The sequence below is a fragment of the Cariama cristata genome, unplaced genomic scaffold, assembly GCF_000690535.1.
Source record: "Cariama cristata isolate BGI_N322 unplaced genomic scaffold, ASM69053v1 scaffold8493, whole genome shotgun sequence".
Classification (NCBI taxonomy): domain Eukaryota; kingdom Metazoa; phylum Chordata; class Aves; order Cariamiformes; family Cariamidae; genus Cariama; species Cariama cristata.
Window position 1 is genome coordinate 56,155 of NW_009610091.1, and position 27,453 is coordinate 83,607.

At 37.0% G+C, this 27,453-nt stretch overlaps 1 protein-coding gene across 1 annotated transcript in view; it reads right to left on the reverse strand.

Annotated features, from left to right (window-relative positions):
- Positions 1-27,011, reverse strand: part of MDN1 (MDN1, midasin homolog (yeast)) — a gene marked incomplete at both ends in the record, with an annotated part of 82,657 nt that extends 55,646 nt beyond the window's left edge. Inside the window, 26 exons of the mRNA XM_009697758.1 lie at positions 119-265; positions 1,370-1,578; positions 1,947-2,125; positions 2,613-2,764; positions 3,567-3,677; positions 3,848-3,995; positions 4,641-4,754; positions 6,341-6,437; positions 7,841-7,985; positions 8,993-9,096; positions 10,559-10,770; positions 11,325-11,385; positions 11,486-11,634; positions 12,181-12,293; positions 13,383-13,478; positions 14,176-14,257; positions 15,365-15,558; positions 17,336-17,450; positions 18,797-18,900; positions 20,385-20,516; positions 21,808-22,020; positions 22,770-22,772; positions 24,004-24,196; positions 24,276-24,383; positions 25,941-26,165; positions 26,785-27,011. Coding sequence (XP_009696060.1) covers positions 119-265; positions 1,370-1,578; positions 1,947-2,125; positions 2,613-2,764; positions 3,567-3,677; positions 3,848-3,995; positions 4,641-4,754; positions 6,341-6,437; positions 7,841-7,985; positions 8,993-9,096; positions 10,559-10,770; positions 11,325-11,385; positions 11,486-11,634; positions 12,181-12,293; positions 13,383-13,478; positions 14,176-14,257; positions 15,365-15,558; positions 17,336-17,450; positions 18,797-18,900; positions 20,385-20,516; positions 21,808-22,020; positions 22,770-22,772; positions 24,004-24,196; positions 24,276-24,383; positions 25,941-26,165; positions 26,785-27,011 — 3,633 coding nt within the window. The remainder of the gene's footprint in view (positions 1-118; positions 266-1,369; positions 1,579-1,946; positions 2,126-2,612; positions 2,765-3,566; positions 3,678-3,847; positions 3,996-4,640; positions 4,755-6,340; positions 6,438-7,840; positions 7,986-8,992; positions 9,097-10,558; positions 10,771-11,324; positions 11,386-11,485; positions 11,635-12,180; positions 12,294-13,382; positions 13,479-14,175; positions 14,258-15,364; positions 15,559-17,335; positions 17,451-18,796; positions 18,901-20,384; positions 20,517-21,807; positions 22,021-22,769; positions 22,773-24,003; positions 24,197-24,275; positions 24,384-25,940; positions 26,166-26,784) is intronic.
- Between the last annotated feature and the right edge of the window lie 442 nt (positions 27,012-27,453).

Genomic DNA, 27,453 nt, shown 5'->3' on the forward strand with positions numbered 1-27,453 from the left:
TGGTTTAGGTTTTTAAACATCTATCAGTTAGCAACACTTCACCCCCCAAGGAATTTCTATTACTTTGTGCTGAAATATGTTTGCATGTCTTCTACAGAAAGAAGAAAGACTTTCATACTTGCAGGTCTAACATGACTTTGACAAGCTTGCTGCAATAAGAAGGTGGCAAACTACATCGCTTGTGCAGGATGGTTTCCAGTTCAGCACTTGGCAGTTCATCAAAATGCAGTTCCACAAAACGATTTCTGAAGGCTCTGGACAAAACCTAAAATGTGAGAACATACTATTGTTTGAACTTCTTCCTCTGATATTCCTCATGTTACGTATCTTCCCACATCCAAAGGAAATATGGATAGTATCACAGCATACAAATTAGCACATACACATAAACATTGAAAGAAAGCATAAGAGACAGTCTGGATGAGGACAAGAGCTTTAAAACTTGTTTTAACCGCGGTAGGCAGCTAAGCGCCAAACAGCCAACTTGCTCACTCTCCCTGCAACAGGATGGAGGAGAGAATGGGAAGGGTAAAAGTGAGAAAACTTGTGGGTTGAGATAAAGACAGTTTCATAGGGAAAGTAAAAGGTGCCTGCACAAGCAAAAGCAAAACTCATTCACCGCTTCCCATCAGCAGGCAGGTGTTAGGCCATCTCCACGAGATCAGGGCTTCATCATGCACAATGGTTATTTGGGGAAACAAACACCAAACATCTCCCTCTTCCTCCTTCTCCCCCCAGTTTTTATTGCTGAGCATGACATTGTATGAGATATCGTTTGGGTGGGTTGGGGTCAGTTGTCCCAGCCGTGTCCCCTCCCAACTCCTTGTGCACTCTGAGCCAATTCGCTGGCTGGGCAACGTGAGAATCAAAGAAGGCCTTGACACCGTGTAAGCACTGCTCAGCAATGACTAAGACACCTCTGTGTTATCAACACTGTTTTGGTCACAAATCCAAAACATAGCCCCATACTGGTCACTATGAAGAAAATTTAACTATTCCAGCCAAAACCAGTACAAAATGGACATCAATAGCCTAAGTCAAATCTCTTCTCCAGTGATATTGAACAAGAAATGCTGAGTCAAACATAATATACATGAACTCCAGTTCAGTAAAGCACTTAAATCTCAGCTACTCAAAATGAATTAGAAATTTGGTACCTGCGGAAGCAGCAACTAACCTAAAGAGAATGCAGCTGTACTCAAAGTTAGTCCACAACCACCTCAGCTCTCTACCTCTTGAGAGTTTCATGTTAATTCCGTGCTATGCATCAAAAAGTTTTCACATCATACTTCTATGTACGAGAGAGATTAACTCCCTATAGATTAATTCCCTAGAGTTGTAGCTACTCAAAGGAAGAGATTATACTGACCTTTCTGCCACCATAGAGTCCCGGAGGATTCTGTGTAGCAAACAGCATGAAGCGAGGGTGAGCTTTGACAACTTCCTGGGTCTCTGTAATGAACAGCTCCCTGTTATCATCCAACAAACGGTTGAGAGCCTCCAGAACATCGGTGGGAGCTAAATTCAATTCATCTAGAACAATCCAGTAACCCTTTCTCATTGCATCTATGAGAATGCCTTGGAGAGAGCAGAAAAAGTCCTAGTTAAAAATCTAACAAACTAAATCTAACAGAAACATGCCTTCCAACACTTTTAGCAACCAATTTTCACTCGGTATAAATGCTAATCCAGAGACGGAAGCAACAGTATTAAGTTCTTGAATTATCTTCTTTATGTCCAATAGGACAAGTACAATGAGACAAACATGAATGCTTAAGAATTCACTGAAATTCACATAAGTGATTATCATTAATATGCAACAACTAACTTTATGACTCATCATCTCTCCATTGTAATAAAACAGACAAGGTAAGCAGAAAATAAAATAAATAAAAAAGCAGTGAAGTGAGACAGGAATTTGGAGTAAACATAATATGCCCACCCACCTTCCTTAAATACCAGCTTCCCAGAGGCATCCGATGTATAACAGCCAATATATTCCTGGATGTCAGTATGCTCATGATTGTTGATCCTTACACAATGATTCCCAGTAGCAGCAGCCAACCAGCGAATTAAACTGGTTTTACCAACAGAGGTCTCTCCTTGAATCAGTACTGGATGAGTCCTAAAAGGGATAACCAAAACAGTGGTTTAAAAGCATGCATCATTATCCTTCTCATATACAAGACATCAACATTATTTAAGATTTTCACAGATCTAAATCACTAAACTACATTACTAAATTATCATCACTTAACTCACTTGGAGTATCCAAGACCATACACTAACAGGGGAACATAAGTAACTTTACTCCCAAGTGGTAACTTCTACCCATGAAGCTTTACATGGTAGTGTGAATTAAGCAGGTTATTCTAACTACAAATTTCTAGATTATCATTTAAATAAAACTAGGTAAGTCAGTAAGATGGTTTAAGGAGACAAGAAATACATGTATAAATTCAAGTCACTGTATAATGAAAAGTTAACTGTAAAGTAGAAGGAAATGGACATTACTCATGCCAAACAATAAAGGCTAGACAGGCATCAACACTCGAGGCCCAAATAAACATCTTTAGCTTAGTTTTTTAATGGAAAAATTGAAACAGACTTACCCCGCAGACACAACTCTGGCAATGTCTTTCAGATTAAGCTTAACGGAAGGGGTTAGCACATAAGTCTCATCTACAGTAGGTTCTTTATCCCCAGCTGAAATCCAGTATCCTTCTACAAGTAAAAATCTCCCTCCTTGGGGTTTTGGTATTTGCTAAGGAGACATCACAGAAATTAACAGATTATACAAATGAGTTTCAATTTGCTAATGAAGACAAGCACTGCAACATATTCTGTAAGAAGTCACTTTAAATTAATCCCTGAGTACTCCTCCAGTAAGCACTGTCCCCTTGTCACAGAATGCAAATTACAGGAAAAGCCTGACCAGATTATTTCAAGGTCATGAAGTATGACTCTTTGCCAGTGCCATGAAGATAAAAATGTCTCAAGAGTCCTAGCACTGAATTTTGAAGTATGCTTCCAAGCAGGAAATTTGCTTTTATCTTTTTGTATTCATATATATTTTCTAACATGAAGGGGTTTATTCTGAAACAAATACCTATCTCTTACAACTGGCTTCCCCATCCCACCTGCCCAGTCCCCCATGCAAACTCATGCTGGGCTCCGACCACTAGTGAGATTCTTCCTTTCGCATTGGAGACAAAGCACAGATGTTTGCATCGTATCCATATGTTCTGCATTCGGAATCCAAAAATAAAAAGCCTGTGAAAGCTCCTCAAAAGTCTGTGAAAGCTTTACAGTTAGAGTCTCTGTATTAAGCTGCCCACACTCCACAATTTTTTAAAGTAACAAATAAACTAGCTAACATATGGGTATTTCCAGCAGAAATAAAAAATTACAGAGGAACAGTATTAATTTTTTTTTCTAGTTCTTCTCTTTGTAACATGAAAAACAGGACTGCAAGAAGGAAATGTAGAGGAAAAAGGCAGAGAAGACAACTCAAAACAAATTCCACTTTGAATATTAAACAGCTCTACACAGGCTTAGTTACTTACCTGCTTGAGAAGGCTTTTGATGTTGCCAGAGACTATATGCTGGCAAATTAGCTTTTGAACTACTGGGTGAGAACCTCTGTCAAGCTGCGTCAGGAAACTCAAACAGAAGCCCTAAGAAGGAGAATTATTTTCATTGATAAAATGAAAAATCATTAAAAAAAAAAAAACAGATTAAAGAATCATTTATGTTCACTATTGCACTTAGAAGAGAGGATTATCCTTTACCCAAACAGTCTTTGTAGTGAATACACACTGAAACAAGCCCCAGCGTGGGTAATCACCTCATACAGCGAGCGTGGTATGCTGCTACATGGATTAGATGCTGCAAATCTCAAAGCTCTGCAAAGCGTACGGAGACTATAGTGAGGTCTGTGGCCAGTTCCATCCACCAGCTTTGTTTCTGCTTCCTTTCTCACAGACAGATAAAAGCTGCAAAAACAGAATTACATAGTGCTGTTACTGATCAGACCATTGCTCTAAGGAATTAAACCCGAAGTATGAACACTTAAGCTTATCTCCAACTGTTACTTTTTCTAGAAGCTCCAGGTTACAAAAGCCAAACTCTGCCATCTGTATAGTCAGCGAAGCAATGCAACAGAATATTTTAGAACCGTATTTCTGAAAGAGCTTGAAATACAGAGAATGACTATAAACTCAAAGTATTCTAAACTTGTAATAGTTCTTTAGGTTAATGCAGTGAGACACTACACCCTAAACTAGGGAAAAGAAAGGTAACTTGATAAACATACAAGACTTTCATTGGTATGACCTACAGAAATAAACCATTTTAGTCTCTCAGATGAGAAAGAGGACTGCAACAACAATGCTTTTTAACTGGTGCCACCAAGAAAGCAATTCTGAGTAAGAAAAAGTAAATCTCCTCCCCACAAGTACAGAAACCTTCAGAATGAAGAGGATGGATGTCTACCCTCTTCTGTTTCCTAAGGCTGTGCAAACTGCTGCATAGGGAGCATTACAGCATTTCCCAAAACAGTCTAACCACAGACTACAGTTCTATACTTTCTTTTTGTGACTTACTCCATCAAGGATTTAAAGATAATACAATCAACTTACTTCACAATTCCTTGTACTGTATTTTTGTTCACATTCAAGCCTCTCAGATAATCCATGATAAGAATTTGCAAGTCTCCTTCATTTCTCAATTCTTCTACATAAAGTTCAGTAAATCTGCAAGAATCAAATCAATTCATAACACTTAGATATCTGACTATATTAAAAAATTCATGTTATATATGATTCTCATGGTATATAACATTTAAAATTTTGTAAGCAGCAGAACATTGACTTGTCAAACTACCTACAGATAGACTCAAGAACCAGAGTAATTAAAAAAAGGTATTACTAATACTTTCGAGTAATTTATCTGCAATTTTAACTTAATAGACTGAAAATGCACTATGGGACTGTATTTTTTAAAATTAAAATTTTAAACAATTTACAATAGATATCCAAATGTTACAGCCTGAATACTGGAGCACTGACACAGCAGGAGCACTTTTCAAAGTGGACTCTCTAATGCTTTCTATTTTAAAAACTGGACACTTGAGATATCACCCATTCTAATTTTGTTATGACTAGCATATCCCGGTTGTTTTCTACTTTTATCCAGCTCAGCAATGATAAAATGAGAAAACTTGATAATAAGCAAAGGAAAATTATCAGCAAAACATGTACTCTGAAGTTCTGAGTATCTTTAAATACATCAGAGTGTTTCACATTTAGTACACTACACTGGCAGCTCTAGTTAACGAATGTATTTTCTAACCACTAGTTAGTCCAGTATATTTGCAGCAAGTGTTGAATATGAGTCTGCAGCCCTTCCATACCATGCATTACAACTGCAAACAATAGCTCAGGACACACCACAGCAAACCGAAAACAACTCAGCAATACCATTAACTTCAGAGGGGTGGACATTTTTGACAAATGCAAATATAAATTCATTTAAACTTAACAAGCCATGCTGAAGCTGAAGTCTCCTTTCTTCTGTATTACACTCACTTTCTTTCCTTTCACTAAGTCAGTAGAGTCAACAGCAATAAAATCTTACTTTGCCACTAACAACTACAAATGACTAGTTACATATAGCTAGTGGATCTCTAGAGTCTTGCACAGTGTTCATGAATCTGCTAAGGGACTACATGTGCAACTTTTGGCACTCATGAGGGAAACCGCACCAAACACAAGCAGAAGATCTTTGCATTCAGGGACAGGTAGTACTGAAGAAAGGATATGCCACAACTCCAATTTCCTGGCCACAGCTTCAAATATTTGAAGATCACACATCTGTTCCATTATGGAAACCACCTTCCTTCTGAGTAAACAATGCCATATATACAGCTTTTTGCAAGGATCACCAACACTTTTGAGTTATCAAGAGAAAGGCTGCTAAACAGACACAAAGCACTTGTCTTTATTGTCCCCATCAGGAACATAAACTGCTGCAGTAGCATTCCCAGGTGCTGACCGCTTAATCATAAAGAATAATCATTCCCCTGCCCCCAGTGGGAACATTCTACACTACTGCTAGACCATTTGCTCATGCTTAGCAGCTTTACAGGAGTATTTTCCTGATTTAATGAAAAATCTTCACTATAATGTGGAAAGCACCTCTCCCAGGAAGTTAATTTGAGTTCAGGCTTATATCCTCACACTTCAAATAATGCATTCATCGCTGGGTCAACTCGTGAAACTCATTAAACTCTGAAAAAGACAGTGACTAACTATTTTGTCACAGAATCATTATTTCCTACCTGTTTCTTATTCCTGGAGGAAGATTTCTCTTTCCAACATCTGTAGCTGGATTCATGCATGCAAACAAGCGAAAATCAGGGTGACGGACAAGAGGCTCTAAAGGAAAACAGAAATAAGAGATAAAATACGTTAATGCTAAACACAGGATATTTCTTATGTTAAATAATGTCTATTTCATCTAAGTCAGCTTTCTATTACTGCACTACTATCTTTTCTTAAAATGCCAGGGTGAAAAGTTTTCAGAGAACAGCTCCATGTAATTTTGTCAGAAGTATCTCTGCACCTTCACAACAGCCACAGGCAAGTGAAATCCTGACGTTTATTTGCTCTTAGCAGCGTGTTTTATCTACACAACATATTAAAAAAATTATGTAAGCCCTAAACTTGGAACTCCTTTTGTCTATTTCAGAACAATGGTCAGTGCTTCTCTCAGTCAGGAAAAAGAAAACAGCCTATGAAGCTCATACAACATTTGTCTCTATCTGTAACTCCAGAAAACAATATTCAGCAATTGCATTTTTTACCTTCACATCTGTACTGGGTCAGGCTGGGAAGAAGTTAATTTTCTTCACAGCAGCCCCTGTGATGCTGTTGAGAACACACCAATGTTTTGGCTATTGCTGAACTGTGGTAGCACACCACCAAGGCTTTCTCTTTTTCCCCACTCTGCCCTCCCTCCCACAGCAACTATGCTGGGAGTGAGCAAAAAGCTGGGAGGGAACTCTCTTGGGAGAGCTGACTCAAAACAGGCAAAGTGATATTCCCTACCATATGACATCATGCTCAGCGATAATAACTGAGATAGAGGAAGAAGGTGGTGGTGATTTTTGTCCTCTTTAGAGGAAGTGACACTTAGAGACTGGCCGGACTTTGGTCTGCTTGTGGGAGCTGGTTACTGACTGCCTTTGCATCATTTGTTTCACATGAGTTTTCTTGCTTTTGCTCTTCCTATTCTCTCCCCTCATCCTGCTGAGGGGTGGTGGGGTGGCAGGAGTGAGCAAGCAGCTGTATGGGTGCTTAGCTGCTGGCTGGGGTCAACCCACCAGGACTCAGAAAAAGCAAAAGCCTTGTAGACATATTTCAAGCTGGAGAATATATTCACAGGATCAGTGAAATACAATTACTACAATAGCAACTGAACCTCATGTCCCATGCCCTTATCCGTCAAGCTGCCCCAACTTTATTAAAAAAGGTTACACTCCTTTAATAGTCTTTAAAGACAGCAATGCTTACTGAGGGCACTAGAGAGATCTGCTCCTTGTAGAGTCCAAAGAGGCAAAAGCTACAACAATTTCTGCATGCTGAAACCTCCTGAGCCACAGCAAATTAAAACTTCCACTTATTGCATAAAAGTATGAAGTCTAGAAAGAACATATTATTCTCTTCTGCACACATTCATTTTAATGGTAAATGTTCTCAACTTATTTTGAGCCATAAAGGGTAAGGAATTCAACTAACTGGATAGTAAGATACAGCATAAGCAAGCGCAGAAATAGTACCTGTGTCTCCTCTGTCTAGTAACACCAGCGACCCAGATGATCCTTCCAATAAACCACTCAAGCACTCCAAAGTCTCTGCTGCAGCCAAGTTAATCTCATCCAATAAAATCCACTCTCCTTTTTTTACCGCTTGTGCCAGAGTACCCTAAAAGTAAGATCAATTTGTTATTCATGTCACCAGCAATGACACATCAAGTGAAGCATCTGTATACTGGAAATACCTGTTTTGTAGTCTATGGGTTGATTAGACAAATGGCAATTCCAGACCTTTTACAGCAATAGCAATTTTATCGCTCTCCCTCAATAACAGGAATTATTTTGCAAGTGACACAAGTCAGAGTTATCACCATTATCAGTTACCATTTAGATTGGCTCAGATATAAGAGAATTAAGCTCTCTTATTTGTACAATGCTGCCTGTCAGTGATATCCACCAGTGTGGTGCATAAGCTTCACTGACACCACTATCAGAATAAAGACAGTTAATCTGAAGAAATCCAAATGAAGACAGAAGCAATATTACATTCCTCAGGGAACTATATATTACTAATTAAAACTATATTTAAGTCACAGGTTCTTCAACTATTCATATAGTAATTTTTTAGAGAGAGGACTGGCCAACATTTTACACACTGTACATAAAATTTGAAAGCATATATTCAGACTAACAGGGTGACAAGGAACAAGCATGCATAAACCATCACAGTTTTCCCTAATCACACTACTTGTCATTAGAATATTATACTATGGGTCTGAAACATTTCAAAATAAACAGCACAGATTCTTAATATTAAATCCTTCACAGGAATCTCTAGGCAGGAGCATGTCCTACTAGAGACTGGTCAAGATGTTTATTCTAATCTCATACACTTGAAAAGATGATATGACATACTGCTGATATTCTTTTATCACACCAGTCCTAATTCCTATTGTACAGCATTGAATTAACGTGTTACCACAAAAGATTCTCCCTCCCCGCATCTAACCACTGCCTCCTTGAAGTAGCACACTTCGTTCCAGAGAGTTATCATGGAACAACTTTTACTGCACAGCAAGATTCTTGCCAGGAAGTTATTTATATAATACTGATTGCAAAGTCTTTTAAATGCTTCTCCTTATTCTTCCTAGCATCAAAATGCAAATCTCTAAATACCTCAACAAACGCAAAGAGAAGAGCATTTTCTGTCATTTTCATCTGTTGATGAGCATGATTCAGTTTAAGACCAAATGCCTCCCACTTTTCCTTCAGTGGTGAGCCTGTAAGGAAAACAAATTTAAGCTTGTACCATCATAACAATAGCATAAAAAAAAATGTTTAACAACAGTATTTTAATCAAGCTCTTTCAAGGACAGAGATACAAGACTAAGCTTGGCTGAGCAACAAAAACATTCAAGTTCTACAGATGACATCTCATGAATTAAAAAAAGAATATTAAATTTTGCCTTTTTTTTTTAATTTAGCTGAACACTATTGACATATGGGTACAGATAATTTGCTATTCATTCTAGCATGTCATAGCTTAGGAACAAATACTTATGCTGCACTTGGTTCCAGCATGACCATTACCACTCTCCAATTCCCAGAGAAAGAGACATCTCAGAAAAATAAATCCAAATTTACAAACCGTATGACAGAACAGATTAACAATGAACACTTCAGTATCAATAAAAACACTGTTGCTTATCAGTTATGACATTACTTACTATGGCACTCATTTCAGTTATTTGTTTAAAGTCACAGCCTGAGGTATATGGACCATCATATAGACTTAAGTTGCTAGCTTTGCAAGTTACAGATTTCAGCTTGTCTTTATTTTAGGGTTGTTAATACTTGCAACAAGTGGTCTCTAAAACCTCTTTTTTTAAAAAAAAAAAAACAAAACACATTTGAGGGCATTTATTTTAGTATCTGCATATTCAGAAGAACCAGTTAAAAGAAGACAGGAGACAAAGTTCATAATTAAGTTTACTTGGCCCATACTGAATGAAAGCTACAACTTCACTTGTTCGGCAGGTCTAGAACCAGAAACTGCTGCATGCAAGGCAAAGTATCAATATTGCCTCTGTCCCAAATAGTTTGTGAAGTATAAAACAAGAAAAACTGTTATTTGGAAAAAAAACACAATGAAACAAAGCAAAGCACTAGGCAAGTCAGCATCACTGACAGTGAAACCAAGTCACAGCAAGCTCATTACTCCCCTAAGAGAGCTATGACTTTGGATTTGGTTTTGGTTTTTTTCTTGTTTTGTTTTTAAAATAGGATGTATTTTTGAGACCTAACAAAGTTCCAGGACCGAAAGAAAGTACGAATGCATTCACATGGACGACTGACACACAAACAGGAGGACTGTTCACCAACACAGCAAACAAGTTAAGTGCTGACTGGAGATAAGTGTCAAGGGCACCACAGGACAGACAAACCAATCTTCACACTGTCAGACACAACTAACAGCAGTGATGAGTTAGAAAAAGAAAAAAAATCCAAAACCAAAAACCCAAAACCACACAAACCCAACCACTATTCTAACAGTATTCTGAATGTCTTGTTAGACAGAGACTGCATTTTTCAAAACCAGAAGCAAGGATGTAATAAAAAAGGATAAAAGAAAAAAGCCACAAACAAACTTAAATTCAACACGCAAAAAATTCACCAGTATTTTTCTACTCTCTGCAATGGTTCACCACTAATGATGCATGTTTGATCAGTTTGAATTCTTACCAGATGCATTTTCTTTTGCTTCCTTATTAATAGCAGATTTATGAATATGTTGCATTAGTTTTAGCAGATCTTGCCAACGTTTCTGCCTGTAGCAGGTCTGAATGTGTCCCAAGAATGTTTGATTTTTCTTCCTAGAGAATGTCTGAGAGAACAGTTCTTCAAAAGACTCTCGCAGAGGTAGCCAGATCAGCTTGTTATCCACAGGCTTGTATCTGAAAAGAAGCAAAAGAGTAATTACTTATTTGTGACAGAGGAACAGGAACTAGCATCTGTGAACTAAAAAAACCCAGTTACTGAAACAGCAACATTGTGCATTAATAAAACCCTGGGTTTTCAAGTGTTTTACTCAACTACTGAACTAAGTAAAATTGCATATATTTAATTGCACCTTATGAGACTATTTTATAAAGACAGGACCATCCTGATAAGTAAAATATTTTTACTCCTACCAATCAGTATATCCAGTGAATATTACATATTTGTATTGAATAGCTTAGCCATTTTTAAAGAAACATTGGGTCGTGCTTTTAAATGACTTCATCACATACAGATGCGCACACAATTCAGTGAAACTGCCTCTGTTTTTCAGCAAGGACAACCAAGTTTCTGCATGCAAACATGTTTCTTAAGATATTTATGCTACTATGAAACAGATACATGTCTAAAAAACAATTCTTTGACAACACACCTATATCTGTGTTAGAAGTTTGTTCTGAAACTGCCTATTTGTTATACGGAACAGACAAAACAGTATTCAGTGACTCACCCTCCTAACAGATCTGCTGTGTCACTTTGTTGGTTCATGTTGATAACCCTCAAAATGTGTCCTTGAAACAGAAATAGAAAGCACCATCAACTTGTGGGTTTGTTTATTTGTTGTTTTGCAGATTATCTTCATATAAGTTACAGTCTTCACATTTTATTTACCTGTAATATGAGCAAGGTACTGAACAGTTGAGGTTTTGCCAGTTCCTGTTTCACCAACCAAAAGCACAGGCTCTCCTTTGACAACACAAACTGCAAGCTGTTCAATCAATACCGCAGATGGCCGTGTGGCAGCAAAGGTTTGTTTTGCTCTGAAAAAAAGAAAGCAAGCAACTGAAACCCAAGATTTATCAAGGAGCTCATTTCTATTTCACCTTCCTTAGTTTTTTAGAGGAGTCGTTAGGACTTTTTTTTAATCAAAAATACAGGTTTGGAAAAAATGAGTTCCAAGATACCCTTAATAAGATACTTATTTTTCTCAAGATACAACCTAGAAATTCAGGGTTTCCAAAGAACTTCCTGGCCAGTGGAGTTAGTGCCACATACTACAAAAATCTTCCTTTACAAAGATAGAGTCATCAAAATCTCATCATAACAGCTGTGGATCCACACAGCTCTGAAGAAACTCTTGCTCAAAAGAAGCTGAAAATCTCCATGCTTTGGCTGCCAGAAGCATGATGCAGACAGCCTTAAAGATACACAAGGTAAAATTCAGATCACAAGAGAAAGAACTCCTCACAATCCTTTCATTAGAGTGAGAATATCCAATTTGCGTATTTTTTAATCCTGTGACTTCCAATCCATTCTATTCCACCACAAAATATTTTGATTCACATGGGAAGTACAAGATACTTTACCTTTGTATGGTGAGAGCCTGGGTTTGTTTCTTCATGAGATGCACTCTTCCGACAGAGACTTCTTGTTCCCGTATTAGAATTTCTGGTTTATAGAGTTCACAAAAGAACTCTACCTGTGAAGAAAGCATCAGTATTTCCAATACTAATGTTGCCTATAACATCACACTAAGAACACCCATGCTATGCTCCAATATTACTTTGCAGCAAGCTAATTTTTCATGGAAAGACTTTGTATTTTGCAGGTTTTACATACTCCTCATCTAAAATACTGAAGGACCTCAAAAGTGGTGTTGTCTGTACAAACAACGTCCTTCCATTTAATAACCTGGTAAGGGTCTATACCAGTATATTTCTACTTTGTCTACTTCCATGGTAGTTCGACTACATAAACTTGAACCTGGGAACAGTTATCTTAACTAATAATAAACAAACAACCTCCCTCAAAAAAACATCAGTGAATAATTCTGTATGAATAAAGATATTTTGCCATTGGCAAAGGATAATATATCCCTGTATTCAAATAATGCAAAGGAAAAAGGACAAACAGAAAAATCTATAGAAGTTTCAGGGATCCATCTGTCCACTCAGCTGGCAAGTTTTTCTGTCTTAAAGTAACAAAGGATGGAATTTTCTTTGCAATCAAACTTCTATAGTCAGAAATAGCTGCCAAAGCAATGATTTAGTTTAACCCAGCCATTTATATCACTCACTACTAATACAGAGAGAGAGTTAAGTAGGCTCTAGAGAGGTACTTGATTTTGGAATCAATGATTACAGAACAAGTAACAAGGAAGATTATGTTCCACTCTGATCTCTTCGTTTTAGTGACTAAAGTTCACCATAACCACCAAAGAAAAAACACATTCTTTACTACTCTGTACATCTAACAGTATCGTGCTTAGGTAACTGTGGTGGTCCAGCTGTGTGATCTGTGATCCTTCTTTTGCATCATGAGGTCATTTGCAATCTGCTCTGAAATAGGTTCACTGGAACTTTCAGAGAAAAGAAAAAAGCAGCTGAAAATAAAACAGGAGAAAAATGTAGATCCCAGGATAGTACAGACAACAAAAAAAGTATTTCGGGACAGAAAGGTGAGCATAATTTTAAAGAAAAATAGCATGACACATTTAAATTAATCACTAGAAAAATTGCAAGTTATAGAATATTACTAATAAACATCATGTTAATTTAGTTCAACACACCTTTTTCTTAGAAATGTTTAGTTTACTTCCAATAATTTTTGCCATCTTCTGTCTGCTCCCTTGGTTGGATAGCATAGCTGTGAAACAGTCCAATGCCTGTCAAGGAGAAAACAAACCAACTTCTTCAATTCAAATTTTGTCAGATCTGACAAGCACCATTTTAATTTACATGAGCCTGAATCCAATCCAGCTGTGATAAATATAATTATTTCACCATTCACAGATCAAGTCAAACAATGGAGTTCAAAAGGATGTAATAAGAGCTTCTAAACTCTCTAATGTAGTGGGTTTCTATTGAAAGTAAAAACTTTTCAATGCCCAGGCACAGAAGCTATTTTTAGATGAATGGACCAAAATGGAGAAGGAAGTAACACTGTAAGATCTCACGTCTTAAAACTACCTCTGATTGATACACACACGAAGAAGTCCAATTGATTGATGCACAGGAAAGCAGGAAAGAAGCCTCATATTAGAAGAAAAAGGAAAGGTCTTAAAACTTTTACTCTCAGTCATATGCAATCTCAGCTCACATCAGTTAAAATTATGTTGCAGCATGCTGTTTGTATGACAGTAGTAAGTCTGGACTGGTTTTCATCACATTACTGCAAACAACTTTCCTAGCAGTAAGGTAAGCCTCCTATAGACGGATCACAAACATTCCAACTACGGTCCAATTGCTTCAGATAAAACTAAATGTAAATTCCCATCTCACATTCTCAAACAGAGTATTTTAAGATTTGTGAGACAATGCTAGAATTCGGGTAAGCAATTTCTGGATCAAGTCTTACCGCACCTCCTGAAAAATATTCACTGCTGTGGTTGAAGAATTACTGTCAAAGTTGTAAGCAATCCTGCTGCACCAATTCAGTAAGTCTCTAAAAAGAAAACCAAAAAGATTTGGTACAATCAAGCCAAAATGCCCAGCACCTTCCTTCGTGTTCAGCTTAGGTCATTATGTCATCTTCTGGCAATTGCACATTTAGTTGTTGTGTAAGGTGTACAGGAGAAGACATGTATAAATAGGATGCTAATTCTAAAGAGTAGCTGAGCACACAAAGACCAGCAGTGTTGCTTTCAGATATGTTGCTTAGAAATAGATAATGTGTACTCCGTTAAACCATAAAGTAATTGTGAAATTGAAAAAATGAAAAGCAGTAAGCTTTTCATCCAGAAAGGTATTAAAAAAACCCTACTTTTTCAAGATACTGATTCATTATCAACAAAGTCTTCCAAAGGCAAGAAAAGGAAACATCTAATTCTAGAAAAACAACTGCTGTTTTAAAATTAGTGACAGTCTCCTGCTTCACAAAAATATTAGGTACTACCCACACCTAGTTTTTACAGACTAATTCACAAAGCACTACCGGTTACAGAACTTCCACATGACTAGAACTGATATTTGGTATGAGAGGAAAAATAATGGGGGGGGAATCAATCTGCATTTCATCATTCATCATAAAAATTCTGAAATTAATATTACACTACAGATCGGATTATTTTCAGTCATCTGTAGAGTTAGAATGCTGTTGAGTGTCTAATATGAAATTATCTAGATAAGCAAATATATACAATTGCTGAAAACGTTACCTACTAGCTATTGTGAGAAGATTATACAATACATTCTAGTTCTTAACTAGAACTGATATTTTGTGTTAAAATGAATTGAGAAGTAATCCATATGGCTTGATACCGACTCAGCACCACATATGACAAAACCTACGCTTTTTCCTCGAAAAAAAAAAAAAGTATAGCAAATAGGAAGCCCTAAATAATTCACATTAAGGTTTTTTTAAAAGATACATAAATCATTATTTTAAAATAAAAAAATTGATTTTCCCAGGTTTTATGAAATTCCAGTTTAATTAATCAAACTTTTATCATTATTTTAAAAAAAAATTAAGAAAACTAAAAAAGATAAGCCCTTCTATCTCTGCAGCTAGCTGGCTAAATTTCCTTTTAATAAACATATTAGGAAAGACAACCTCAGAGATAGTTCTCTTCCTTCCAGATTTGGTTTCTTATTTTCTGATCTTGAGTCTGATGAATCTTCTGGTATAGGTCTGAAGTCAGAAGCACTGTTTTCTGATGCCTGATACTTGTCTCCCGTAAGGTCAATGTAAATGTCTAGCAAGTGATCAGTTACAAGAGCAAGGCTGGGGTATCTCCTTTGAAGGACCTGAAAAAAGAAAACAAGAAATCTCAAACAAACAAACAATCTTTAGTATCAGAAGGAAATCACCAGCCCCTCAAATTTTAACAGGATGCACTTCACTACTCAAGCTAAAAAGCTGCACAAAACTGCTCTCTTGGAATCTCTCATCTGAAGAAAATAAGTTATTGTGACTTGTTTGATAACAATTTGGATGCCAAAAGTGAATTTTGCCAAGTCAACACTACTCAAATTCATTTAATGCATTTGCACAAATACCAACAAGAAAAACAAAAGGTACACTCAACCTGATCTAAACTCAAATCATGATCATACAACTTTACAACTGGTAACAAAAGTTCTTACCTCCTGTCCTCTTTTTATGACTGAATTTTTTGAGCATTCAAGTTGTCTATTCACCTTGCTGACAAAGACACATTAACGGGCTAATTTTTCTTCTGCAATTTCATTTCAGCTCAGTTTTCTCCACTAAAGCTTGCCAACCAAAATCAGTGCTTCCCAAAATAAGCTTTTCACAGATACAGGCCAGGAACACCGATCCTACCCTGCCAGACTGACTTTTAAGATTAAACAGAAGAACTGGTTAATGAGTATACTTTCAAGACAACCAAGTGGGTGTTTTCTACCACTGTCTCTTCTTCTACTACTACAGAATCTTACATAGGGTTCGATTTATGTATTTTTGTGACTTGAGCTACAAAGTTACAAAAAAGAACAAAAAGAACCTAGAGGTAAGTGACATGTTTAGCATGGAAGCTTCCTTTTTTCTTAAGGTTTTGACAGCCAAGCTTTAATTTAATATTGGTCCTTTCTGGAGGTCATCTTCGACATCAGTTCAGTCAGATAGCCTTTTTTAATACTGCAACTGTGAGTTTCCTAGAACTCCTGTGCATGTGGACCTAATTGTAGTAGAAGTAGCTACAGCATACAAGTATGTGTATCTCCAGCAAACTGTCTGCAGAGGCCTCCCCGTGCATCTACTTGCTTCCTCTCCAACAAAACCTACAAGTACAAAGTAAGTGCTGTTCTCGCCCCATTCATAACAATTAACTGACAAATGACAAAATGGAAAAACATACAGATATTCAAGGTCACCCATAACTGTGCTGGCTGCTGAAGGAGTGCCCAGGAATGAATTAATCCTACTGAAAAACCATCTTCTTCATTCTAGAAAATACAGAACTTTCTCCTCAACTCTTCTGCTAGAAGACTATTCACCCCCTTTTCCCTTACGCAAACCTCTTTTAAAATCAGATCCTATTCTGAGCTCTGTATCACAAGGAGAATCTCTAGAGAATTCTATTTTCATTTAAGTCCTGGGCTCCTTTAATTTTTTTGAAGGACCACACAAAGCAATAACTCCCTAGAGATGCTAACAAAAGATGTCAATAGAACCAGTTACTTGTAATTGATAACTGACCAATTATTTTTCATCTCAATGCTTAGAACTCAGGATTAGAGTAAGCTCAATTTTCTTTTTTTCTTTTCCTCTTTGTTCTTAAATCTCTGTGGGCTACAAAATGGCAAACTAATTTGATTCATAGACCCATTCAAAGCAGAACTATGTTTGCCAAGGCAAGTTCCAGGAATCTCTGTACAATTCACTCCAAATTTTCCTGACAAACTGCCCATTTACTTCAAAATTGGCAGGATAAATCTGAAATAAGGGTGTATGTGGAACCTGGGAGATAAAAATAAGGATCAAATTTACTACTGAAAAACATGTATTATCCTTAATTGAAACAATCATTCACATGCCACAGCAGAGCAATACACACCATACCTCCTTGAGTTCTCCTTTGTTCATGTTATCAAGATGTATTTTGGTCCAGTATTTGTCCAAAAGAGCAGCGTGGCTGCTTTGTTGCCTGTACCAACCTCCACCACAACTGAATATTCTAAATCAGAACAACAGGAAGAAACACAGCATATTGAGTCTTGCTGAAGAATTCAACATTTTCAGAGCACTCCTGCACATCAAAGAACATGTTACATACTGCTGCTACAGCATAATGTGCATGCATAGATCACCTACTGTTTGTCACTGTACTGTCACATACCCTACCTTGCCTCTCTCTGCTTTTCAAATTACCTGCTCTTCTGTCACAGTGGTTTTCCCCCTGTAGTGCAAAATCTTCATAGAGACACTTGCAGAAAGACAACTGACAGTTAAGTCTATCAGAAGCAACATACAGAATCCTTTGTAAAGAGTGGAGCCTGACAGAAGTGGCCTGGGAAATGCCTTCCACAGACCCTAAAGGATCTGCGCTCTACTGCAAAGATACACGAAAAGCATGTCCAGTCCCTGTCCCCTCCACAGTCTTTCCATTATTTTCCCTTATTCTTCAGGCTCACAGTCCTTTCCATGATATATTTTGTTCTGGTTTTTTTTTTTTACGGCACAAATAACTAGGCAGCCGTGTGTTATACCCACAGTGGAAATAAGCCTCGCATATGCAAAGCATTAGATATTGGATTTGTGGTTTGGATTTTGTTTTCTGGTATTTTTTCATTTGGTTTGCTTTTTGGTTGGTTGTAGCCATTACTACAGTGAAACCATCAGGGAGAGTACCTTAAATCTTCTTCTGGCGAGAAAACATTACAAACGTCTACATTGACACAAGACTTCCACAAAACCAAAAAAAATTTCCTTCTATTTCTTTCTTCGTGATTCTCAAATAAAGGAACTTTATCTTATTATAGATGCAGAGTTCAGTTAAAATTACTCATGAAACTCTTAAAAAAAGTCAACCTTCCAGGGAACGCATGTATACAACTGATCAAGGAGGTGCAATAAAAAAACAAAACCCAGAAAATTAATCATTCAGTAGTCAGACTACCAACCACCTCAAGATCAGCAAAACCATGAAATATTTTACAGAGGTGCTATTAAAACTAGCAAGTCAAGACACTTTGTGAATATCAATCATAAATCTTCTTCACACAGTAATTCCTGAGAGCAGTATTTTGTTTTGGTTAGGGATTAGTTTTGTATGGTTCCCCCCAGCAAGTTTCATTCCTTCAGCCTTGCTGAAATGATCTTTCTGTATAAAGACTAGATTCACTCAGTAATAACATAAGGCTGCTCTAAAGTGAAAGAATTCCTTTCACAATTTTTATGGCTTCTATTGCTTGTTAATTGGAAATTCCTAAAATACTCCTGCCCAAGTACCTTGCACTTCCTGTCTTTGACTTAAAAATAGGATATCCATGCTCTTAACATCATTTAACTTTACAAGCCTACCTCCTGGTTGCAAAAAACTGGAATCCTGATGCTACTTTTAAACAGTCACCACGACCAGGAATCAGCAACTCTCTTTTTTCCAAAAGAGGAATCAGCACAGAGATCTGGAGAAGAGAAGAAAATTCATAAACCAACTTTTTTTGTGAAACTGTAACAGACAGCACACCCATGCCCACTCATTTCACACTTGAGATGCTACAGCACTTCCACTGAGCACCACTACATTGTCAGCAACTGCCGTTCTCAGAGACTGCACTTCCAAGTGACGCTAACAGGAATTGCAGTCCCTGGTAATTTCAATTGGCAGTGGAAGTCACAAGTGTAATGTTTACCTATCAACTTTCTCCTGCAACCAGATTTACTGAGAAGAGAATGGAAATTACAGTCTTTACACTGAAGTACAAACCAAAACTATTTATTTTGAATTGTCAAATGAATTATTAGAGACTTCCATGTCAGAAGCCTTATTTTCTTTATCTGCCTGAACAAAGATGACCTGCATCTCAAAGATGTCATTCTCAAACATCAACAATTTTCCATGTATACCCTGCTATCCCCAGGAGAATTTGGTATCTATTTAAAGAATCTATCCTTCCATGTAGAAGGACAGTAATAATGGTGGAAGGAAAAAACGGAGGTAAGACTACAATGATCCCTCAGCACAGAGGGAGGCAAGCATGGAGACTTTGATATGGAGAAAGGAGACAGGATGCCTGCAGGGAGGACCTAAAGAAGGGGAGAGATGAATGCAAGATACTACTCAGGGCATGCTTATGATGAATGCAATGAGCTGAGTCCACAGAAGTAAATAAGTACACGACCCTCCGGCACTGAAAAACTGTCTAGTATATACAAGCAGTATTTTCTTGGATTTCTTACAAATTCCCTATATTTTAGAAGCCTAGAACCCAATAAACAAGCTGTCAGGTTATTTAGTCACACAAAGGATGCTTTACAGAACAGATGTGAAAGCAAACCACTATCTGCAGAATGTCCAGCAGGCCTATACAGCAAACATCTCTATGACATCGTTCTTGCAGAAGACATGCTTTCAGCAGCCATTACTTCAAAAGGGAAGGATGACAGTCTAACTAGTCCTTCTGGAGCTTGAAAACAGTAAATCTGTTAAAAATTATACTGCCTAATGTAACAACGTATTTTTAATATCCAAGCAAGAGGTAAGAAAAAAAAAACAATTCCAAACCAAAAACCAGACAACACTAAAAATCTTACTAACAGCACCACTCTAATACAGTGACAATATTCTGTGGTGTTTGGGGCCACATTTGTTTTGTTTTCAAATATTAAAACATGATTTAAAAGACACATAGCTCATTATCAGTGTCAATTCAGATCTTCAGCATGAAATTTGGCATCAGTGGTAGTGTCAGGACTACCCTAAAACAACGACAAAAACTCACGTGGTGTGCTAATAGTGAACAAAGACAGACAGGTTGCCTCTTTCTAACCCCTCCTAAAGGGGCAGTATTTTCACCGTGCTGCTACAGAACTCATGGTGATTAGACTCCAAAAATTGCTAGTATGGTCCTTAAGACCAGCAGCTTACAGTGAACATGAACATACATACCACATCCAGAGGAGCATAATCAATATCCTCCAGAAGTATCCAATGACCTTTGGTAACAGCTTGTGTCAAGGTTCCAGGCTGCCACACAAACTCCCCTGGTATATCTGTACAACGATACATACCAAGCAGCATCTATGATGGAAACAATCAGTAAATCAGAGACTTGTTCATTACATCCCTTAAAAAAACTCAAACTAAAAACTTAGCAAAATGACCAAAGTTGCTATATAAGTAACACTTACTTAGCCTCCACATTACTAAACAATCCATTTGGTAACCTGTGCCCAGCATTACACTTTTTTTAATTAAGAAAGAATTTCACCCCCCATCCCATCTATGAATCTAACTGAAACAAAGTAATTAAAATTAAGTGAATTTACAGAGCTGTGCCAGTGTAATTAACAAACAATCAACAGTACAACATACAAAACCGTCTCAGGTTGCACTGAGCTTTATTTTATATCTTCAAAAAGTTTGAGACTAAGCTAATAAGAGGAATTGTAAAGCAAGTTATTCAAAGATACAAAACCAGCCATGGTTTCTCCATAAAGTTGTATATGGCTTCTCCATAAAGTTGTAACTTCCACATTTAAGCATTCCTTAAATAATTATGTTTATGGTTTCACTACTGCATATTTTGTACCTTGAAATTTATCACTTTTTCTTAATATGGTGATCTTACTCGTATACAAAAAGATACTCTCGCGGAGAACAGTTGTGAGACGGTGAAACCAGCTGTTCTATGCAAGTAAAGAAGGTGCTTTTGTATGCTAAGAAAAACCTTTAGATAGCACTTCTGGTAGATACTAACCACCGTAGAAAACTAAACATAAATTGAGCCAAACAACACAAACCAATTCAGGCTTAAAAGTTACATATGCAAAACCAGAAGAACGTAAAGTTACCTTCACCTCTGGTTTTACCTCTACAAGCAGAGCTAGATCACTATGACGTAAGTGTCTTCAACATCATAGGATCTTACTTTGTCTCACCTTTACCACAAGAAACTGGCATCAGATTAAACTGACATTAGCTCACTTAAACTGAAATAAAGGTCTCCATATAGCCTTCGGTACCAGCTTGAGTAATTTTAAAATCTTTTTTTTTTTTCCAATACAAAGAAATTATTATTAATTTAAAAAAATTAATAGGGCTCTTCCACCTAGGAAAACTCTGACAAAATATCATTTGAATAAAACAGATACAGCACAATTATGCACAGAATTTAAAACCTACTGAAGCTTAACTGTGATTTTTCTTGACATTTATTTATTCTCATCAATAGTAAGACCAATACTACAGAGTTGAGGGTTGTAGGGTCTTCAGGTAAAAAGTTAAACATTATCTTATTAGAAAATTAAGTCCATGCTTTAAGTAAAAATGATGTCTGATCATCCAGCCATAAAACAACTTAACCAGTTACCTTACTATCAGTTTGATCCCCAAGTTGGACTTTCAAAATATGAGGAGGCTTTGCTCTTCCTGTAACAGCTGCTAAATATTCAATTAAAGAAGTCTTGCCACATCCTATTGGTCCTTCTAATAAAACAGGGCTCTGATATGCTACAGCAATAGCAAGGTTTTGAAGATTTGTGAAGGCAGATTCAACCAAAACAAAACGGTCGGTGTTATTTTCCTGTTCAAACATAAAATTTGAGTTACTACACTGAAATTGTTACTTTTTTTACAGGTTGTAGAATACATAACAATTAGGAAAGTGAGTCTGACAACTAGAAAGTTTTGGCCTGCAGATCTGTCAACACATATCAAATAAAATAAAGGATTCTAAAGCTGTATTTAATGTCAGCTATTAAAACAGATTTCATCAAAAACTTATTATAGGTGAAACACTTAAAGTATATTCCCAAAGGGAGTTTACACTAAGTCGTCGGTACAGGCATAGTAACTATTCAATGATAACACAAGTCAATCAAATATAATTTGCAATAAGTGAAATTAAGTCATCAGAATGGATCCAACTCACAGGACAAATCAAACAGCAGTTAGATTCAGATGATGCAAGTATGTATTAACTATTGTATTTACTTCTTTCTGCATAGGCCAAAGTATAAGATTATTAAACTCAGTACACAAAAATGAGGTAAATTCAGTAACGTTTTTATTTTATCCAAAATGCAACGAATGTAGTTTATTGAATGGTAATTAATCAATGCTACAGATACTCTCCAAGTATTTTGACTCTCCTACAGTCACTTATATAGTAGTATATGGTAACAAAACTAGTGCTTTGCAGCCAAAAGGCACAGAGAAAAGAAATCGGAGTACATACTGCACCAAAACTAGTGTCTTATATTTAAGTTTGATCTTCTTTTCAGATATAGTTTCATGTACTTCTCTCGTAACAATGCTAGTTTTTGAGAGTACCTGCTTTCCCTCACAGTTTGCTCCTACCTCTTCATCAGACCTCCTCAGCTGCAACTGGAACCTCCCCAGTGTAACTGGAACTACACTGTATACCAGATCAGAGAAATACCTGTGGCTATTAAAATAAAAGCATGTCTTTTTGAGAAGTTTTCTACTCCCTCACAGACAAAGAGTATCCTTGCAGCAACCCAGTTTATAGCATGGCCTATCTTCAGCACAGCTGTAGCAGCAGTGACACTGGTATGGGACTAAGAGTCTCCTTAAAGAGCTCTACAGTTTCCCCTGCTGCCATGAATTTCAAACCACACCCTCAATCCTATAAAAAAAAAAATAATTTAAAAAGCTAGAATACAGCAAATTGAACTACAGAAGTTGGAGGGAGGGGAAGGATTTGGGAGGAAACTGCTCTTAAGTAGCAGAAGCAAGGAAAGAAATTCTGGACATTGGTAGTCTTCATTCATTTCTTGTCCTTCATTTGCAGATCAGTTGCAAAATTAAATAGGAGTACTCAGCAAAGAGCTAAAACTGTACCTAAATGAGAAACATAGTCAAGAATACCGGTTGCAGCTACAAAAAAGAACCTGAACAGTTCAAGATGAACAGCATCTCAAGAGAAAAAAGGTTAAATACTCTTTGCTCAGAAATGTTTATGCCTTTGGTGGACTTCCTAAAGCTATAAGGCACTACATTCTGCATTACACTTAACTCAGGTGGAGAAATTAAGTTCTTGCTCATTTCCTCTCCCCTTTTTCTGCCTTCTAGAAGAGCAAGTAGCAGCCTCGTTTACTTTCGTTTTAAGAGAAGAACTAATAACATGTTTGGGAAAAGGCTGTTTATAAGAGGTTTTTATAGCACAAAAGAACTACTTCATGCAGGTCAAAGTAACTGTACCCAATCCTGGCTTCACTCAGCTATGGAATATCACCCTAACTTGGACTGGAGATACTATGTAAGGCTGAATACTCTTTTGCAGCATGTTTATAAGAACCGCCACATGAAGATAAAATGAACAGCACTATTATGTCTTCATTGCTTTATTCCACTAAAGAGCTTCTTTGCAGTGCATATATTATGCAACACTAGCTTACAGCACACATCAAGAAAGCTAAAGATACCCACACTACCCATAGTATCTCAACGTCATTTAAGCAGGAAATAAAGAGTCAGTTCACCGCATTTAGGGATTCTTAAAAAAAAAAAAAAATATGTACAGACTTAATCCTAGGTTACATACCTGCTCTCCAGAAACAAGCTGTAGTCTAGGCAGCACAATACCACATACAGCTACTACATTTGCAGAGAGGTCGCCTGATATAACATGTCCTTGCGTATATTGCAGTTCTTCCTCCTTTTGCCAAAATGAGGAGTCTGGATTGGCCAAAACAAGGGCTTGTTCCACATTCTGCAGCTGAGATTCTTCTAGCAGCCTGTGAAATACATGTTTATTAACTCAACTGAAAGCCATCAACAAAACCAAGTAGTGCTCAAGATTTTAAAAGTTCTTACTTTAGTCTGAAATGTATCAGCTCCTCAGGACTGAATATCTTCTTCAGAAAAGATAATTTGTGCTCATCATTCATGCATGTAACCAGAGCAAGACAGTTTGAAGTATACCTAAAAATTATATTTAGAATAAAACATGTCAAAACAGTCTTAAGAAATCTAGTTTGACAACTGTCAATTGCAAACCAAAACATCAAATTTGGAAAAACACACAGAAAACTTTCTTCATAGAAATTATTTTAGTGCTATGCTTAACATTCTCTGAGATATTTCCCTAATCTAAAAACTGAGAAAAGCAATTCTGTCATGGCATACTTGATAATTTATACACCAACTAGCTAACCTTTCTCTGAAGGACTGAGTGATCAACAGAAATATAGTAAAAGGGAGCACTTTCCCAAATAAATGAAGGTTAACATATGAGACAATGAAAATCAGGTTTTCTTTGCCGGATTTTTTTTTCTCCTCCTACCATTTCCCTTTCAAAATCACTTTCTATTTCATGCTATTTCTAAAATAACCCTAACACAACGAACTCAAGACTCAGTGTCAAAAAAAGCCAACAACTCCCAAGTCTTGACTTCATTACTACACAAAGCTGTCTCACAACAAAAGGTCTCTTAATATAAATCATAAACCACTTCTCGTTTATTATATCACTGTTTTTACCTTCCAAGAACAAAGTTTTCAATGAGCTTGGCAAGGAGAGGAAGAAAAAAGAGTTGCCAAGAGAAGACTGATTCAGGACAAAATCAAAAGCCAGCTCATTCATTTAAGATCATAGCTGAACACCAGGTAAACCAATTCCAGTCAATGAATTAGAAATTCTATTTCTTTTTCTAAGACTATGTAAGTGTATGTCATCCTGAAGAGCTTCATAAATGGCTCATACGTTTGACAACACTCTTGTTCCTGCCCTTCCTGAATTATACACCTTATTTTAAAGTTATGTGTTACTAACATAATTCTGAATTTATGTTTAAAAAAAAAAAGACGACTACTAAAGACCTTTTCTTAAACAAATAAAAGGCACTATCAACACTGCCATTCACATAAATAAGGTAGATCAAGTGACTAGGTTGAAGCCCTGCAGGCAGAGACCTAACTTAAAACATCTGACCAAAACCACAGTCAAAGTCTGCAGCAAAGCCAATTAGGAAGCGTAGCTTAAATCAATCAAGCTTTACAGTGACTGAGATGTCTATATACAAGCAATAGAAAAAACCCCAACTCATTAATAGTGTATCAAGGCAGAACAGTACAATACATCACTGTAATCTAAGTTGGATTGACAGTAGGTTCATCTCTACTTTTTTTCTAGGATAACATGCTAGAAAGCATGCAATACACCACCAAACTTACAGTAGAGGTGAAGTCATAAATTCACCATCTCCCATGAATCCAACTTGGGTAAACTGAAGTTATTTGAAAAGATTCTCCAGACCATAGCTTTAAGCACAACTAAGAACTAGCCTAAGTTTCACCCTGTGGTAGATCACTACAGCTTTCAAAAGATCAGGTAAGAAACACAGTTACAGATACTAGGGGTACAGATTTTTTCTGGCATTATTTGCAGATTCTTTTCTACTTGCATGGTAACATTGTTAAATACAATTCAAGATACACATACATGTTTTCAATGGAGAAGATTGGGGGGGTTTAACTTACCAACGGACTAAAGTGTCATGACTCCTCAGGAGTGGAATACACACACTCCAGTCCCATAGTTCCCGGAAAACTGATTGCTCCTTTTGTAAAAATCTATAGGCTGCCTCCATGAGGTCCCGTAACTTCATTCGTCTGCGCCCATATCGGACTGTGTTTGTATCTGAGCTCTCCAGGAAAAGCCTCTGGAAAACTGGTGATGTATTCTTAAAATATCTTAAAGCAAATCTTTAGAAGAAAGAGAAAGAGAGAAAGAAATGGAACACAGATGTCTAAGCCAGAGGAAAGGAAAATAAGACACTAGTAAAAATGTCAGGACAGAGGTCCTGAGACAGTAATTGATGGTATACTGAGAACTAAGGCCTATATTTAACTTTGTCCACACTTGGGAGAGACAACCACTTCAGCAATCAGCTGACAACAGACACTTTACCATATTAGAAATCATTACTTAATTATCAAGGGGAAACAGTACTGCCTTTGGTGAAATCTCTTTGATTGCTCTGGTTTACTGAAAGAGTAATACTGACTGCTGCTTACACAACTTTGTCTTCTACTGGTCTACAGGTCTAATCTTAAGTGCAGAGATTTTGCTTGCGAGCAATTTTCATGCCAGCTGTTTTGCTTTTCTTTTCATCATTAAGATGAAAATCATGTTCAATCTAACAACACAATTTAATTTAAATAAGCTGTGTTTAAGACTCGTGTTTTCTAAATCGTTCTTTCAATTCAAAACACATTTGTAATAGTGTGCAACAATCCAAATTGTAATACCACCTCTCGTCACCATGACAAGCATACACTCCCTAAGGTCCAACACCACCCAAACAGACATTACGTTACTCACGGCAAAACATCAGGGTGGTCAGCAACCAGCTTGCTCATTGCTACACACAGCCTTTCATGTCGATCATGGTTGATTTGGCCACCAGCTTTAATGGCTTCTGCATTTCTTTCCAACAAATCCAACAAGATTGGCCGAACTTGACGGCCAATCAAGACAGTACATTCCTTATCCAGTAATAGCTGCGCTAAAGTATCGAGGATGCATTGCCGATCCTGTTGAGTCCAAATCTAGAAGAATGGAAAGTAAGAAGAGTTTAAATGGGAAATGACTTGGACTTTTAACTTCAGAACTATTCATGCAGGATTCACAGTGAATTTTATAGGAATATTATAATATTTTTAAAAGGAAAAACTGGGAAAACATTATAATAACTAATACATCTTCGTTAACAGAATTCCCACTGATCTCAATAGCTCAGTCTCACGAGAGCCACAAGACATTTACGAATTCTAGGTCTCAAAAAAGTTTGAGTTGCACTACATTCACTATCTCCTTTCAAAAAAGAAGCATTCAATCAGCCACGATCACAGCCTTATTTCTGTATTTCTGATAGCAATTATACTGAGTGTCCTGGTTTTGGCCGGGATAGAGTTAACTTTCTTCCTAGTATCTGGTACAGTGTTGTGTTCTGGATTTAGGATCAGAATAATGTTGATAACACACTGATGT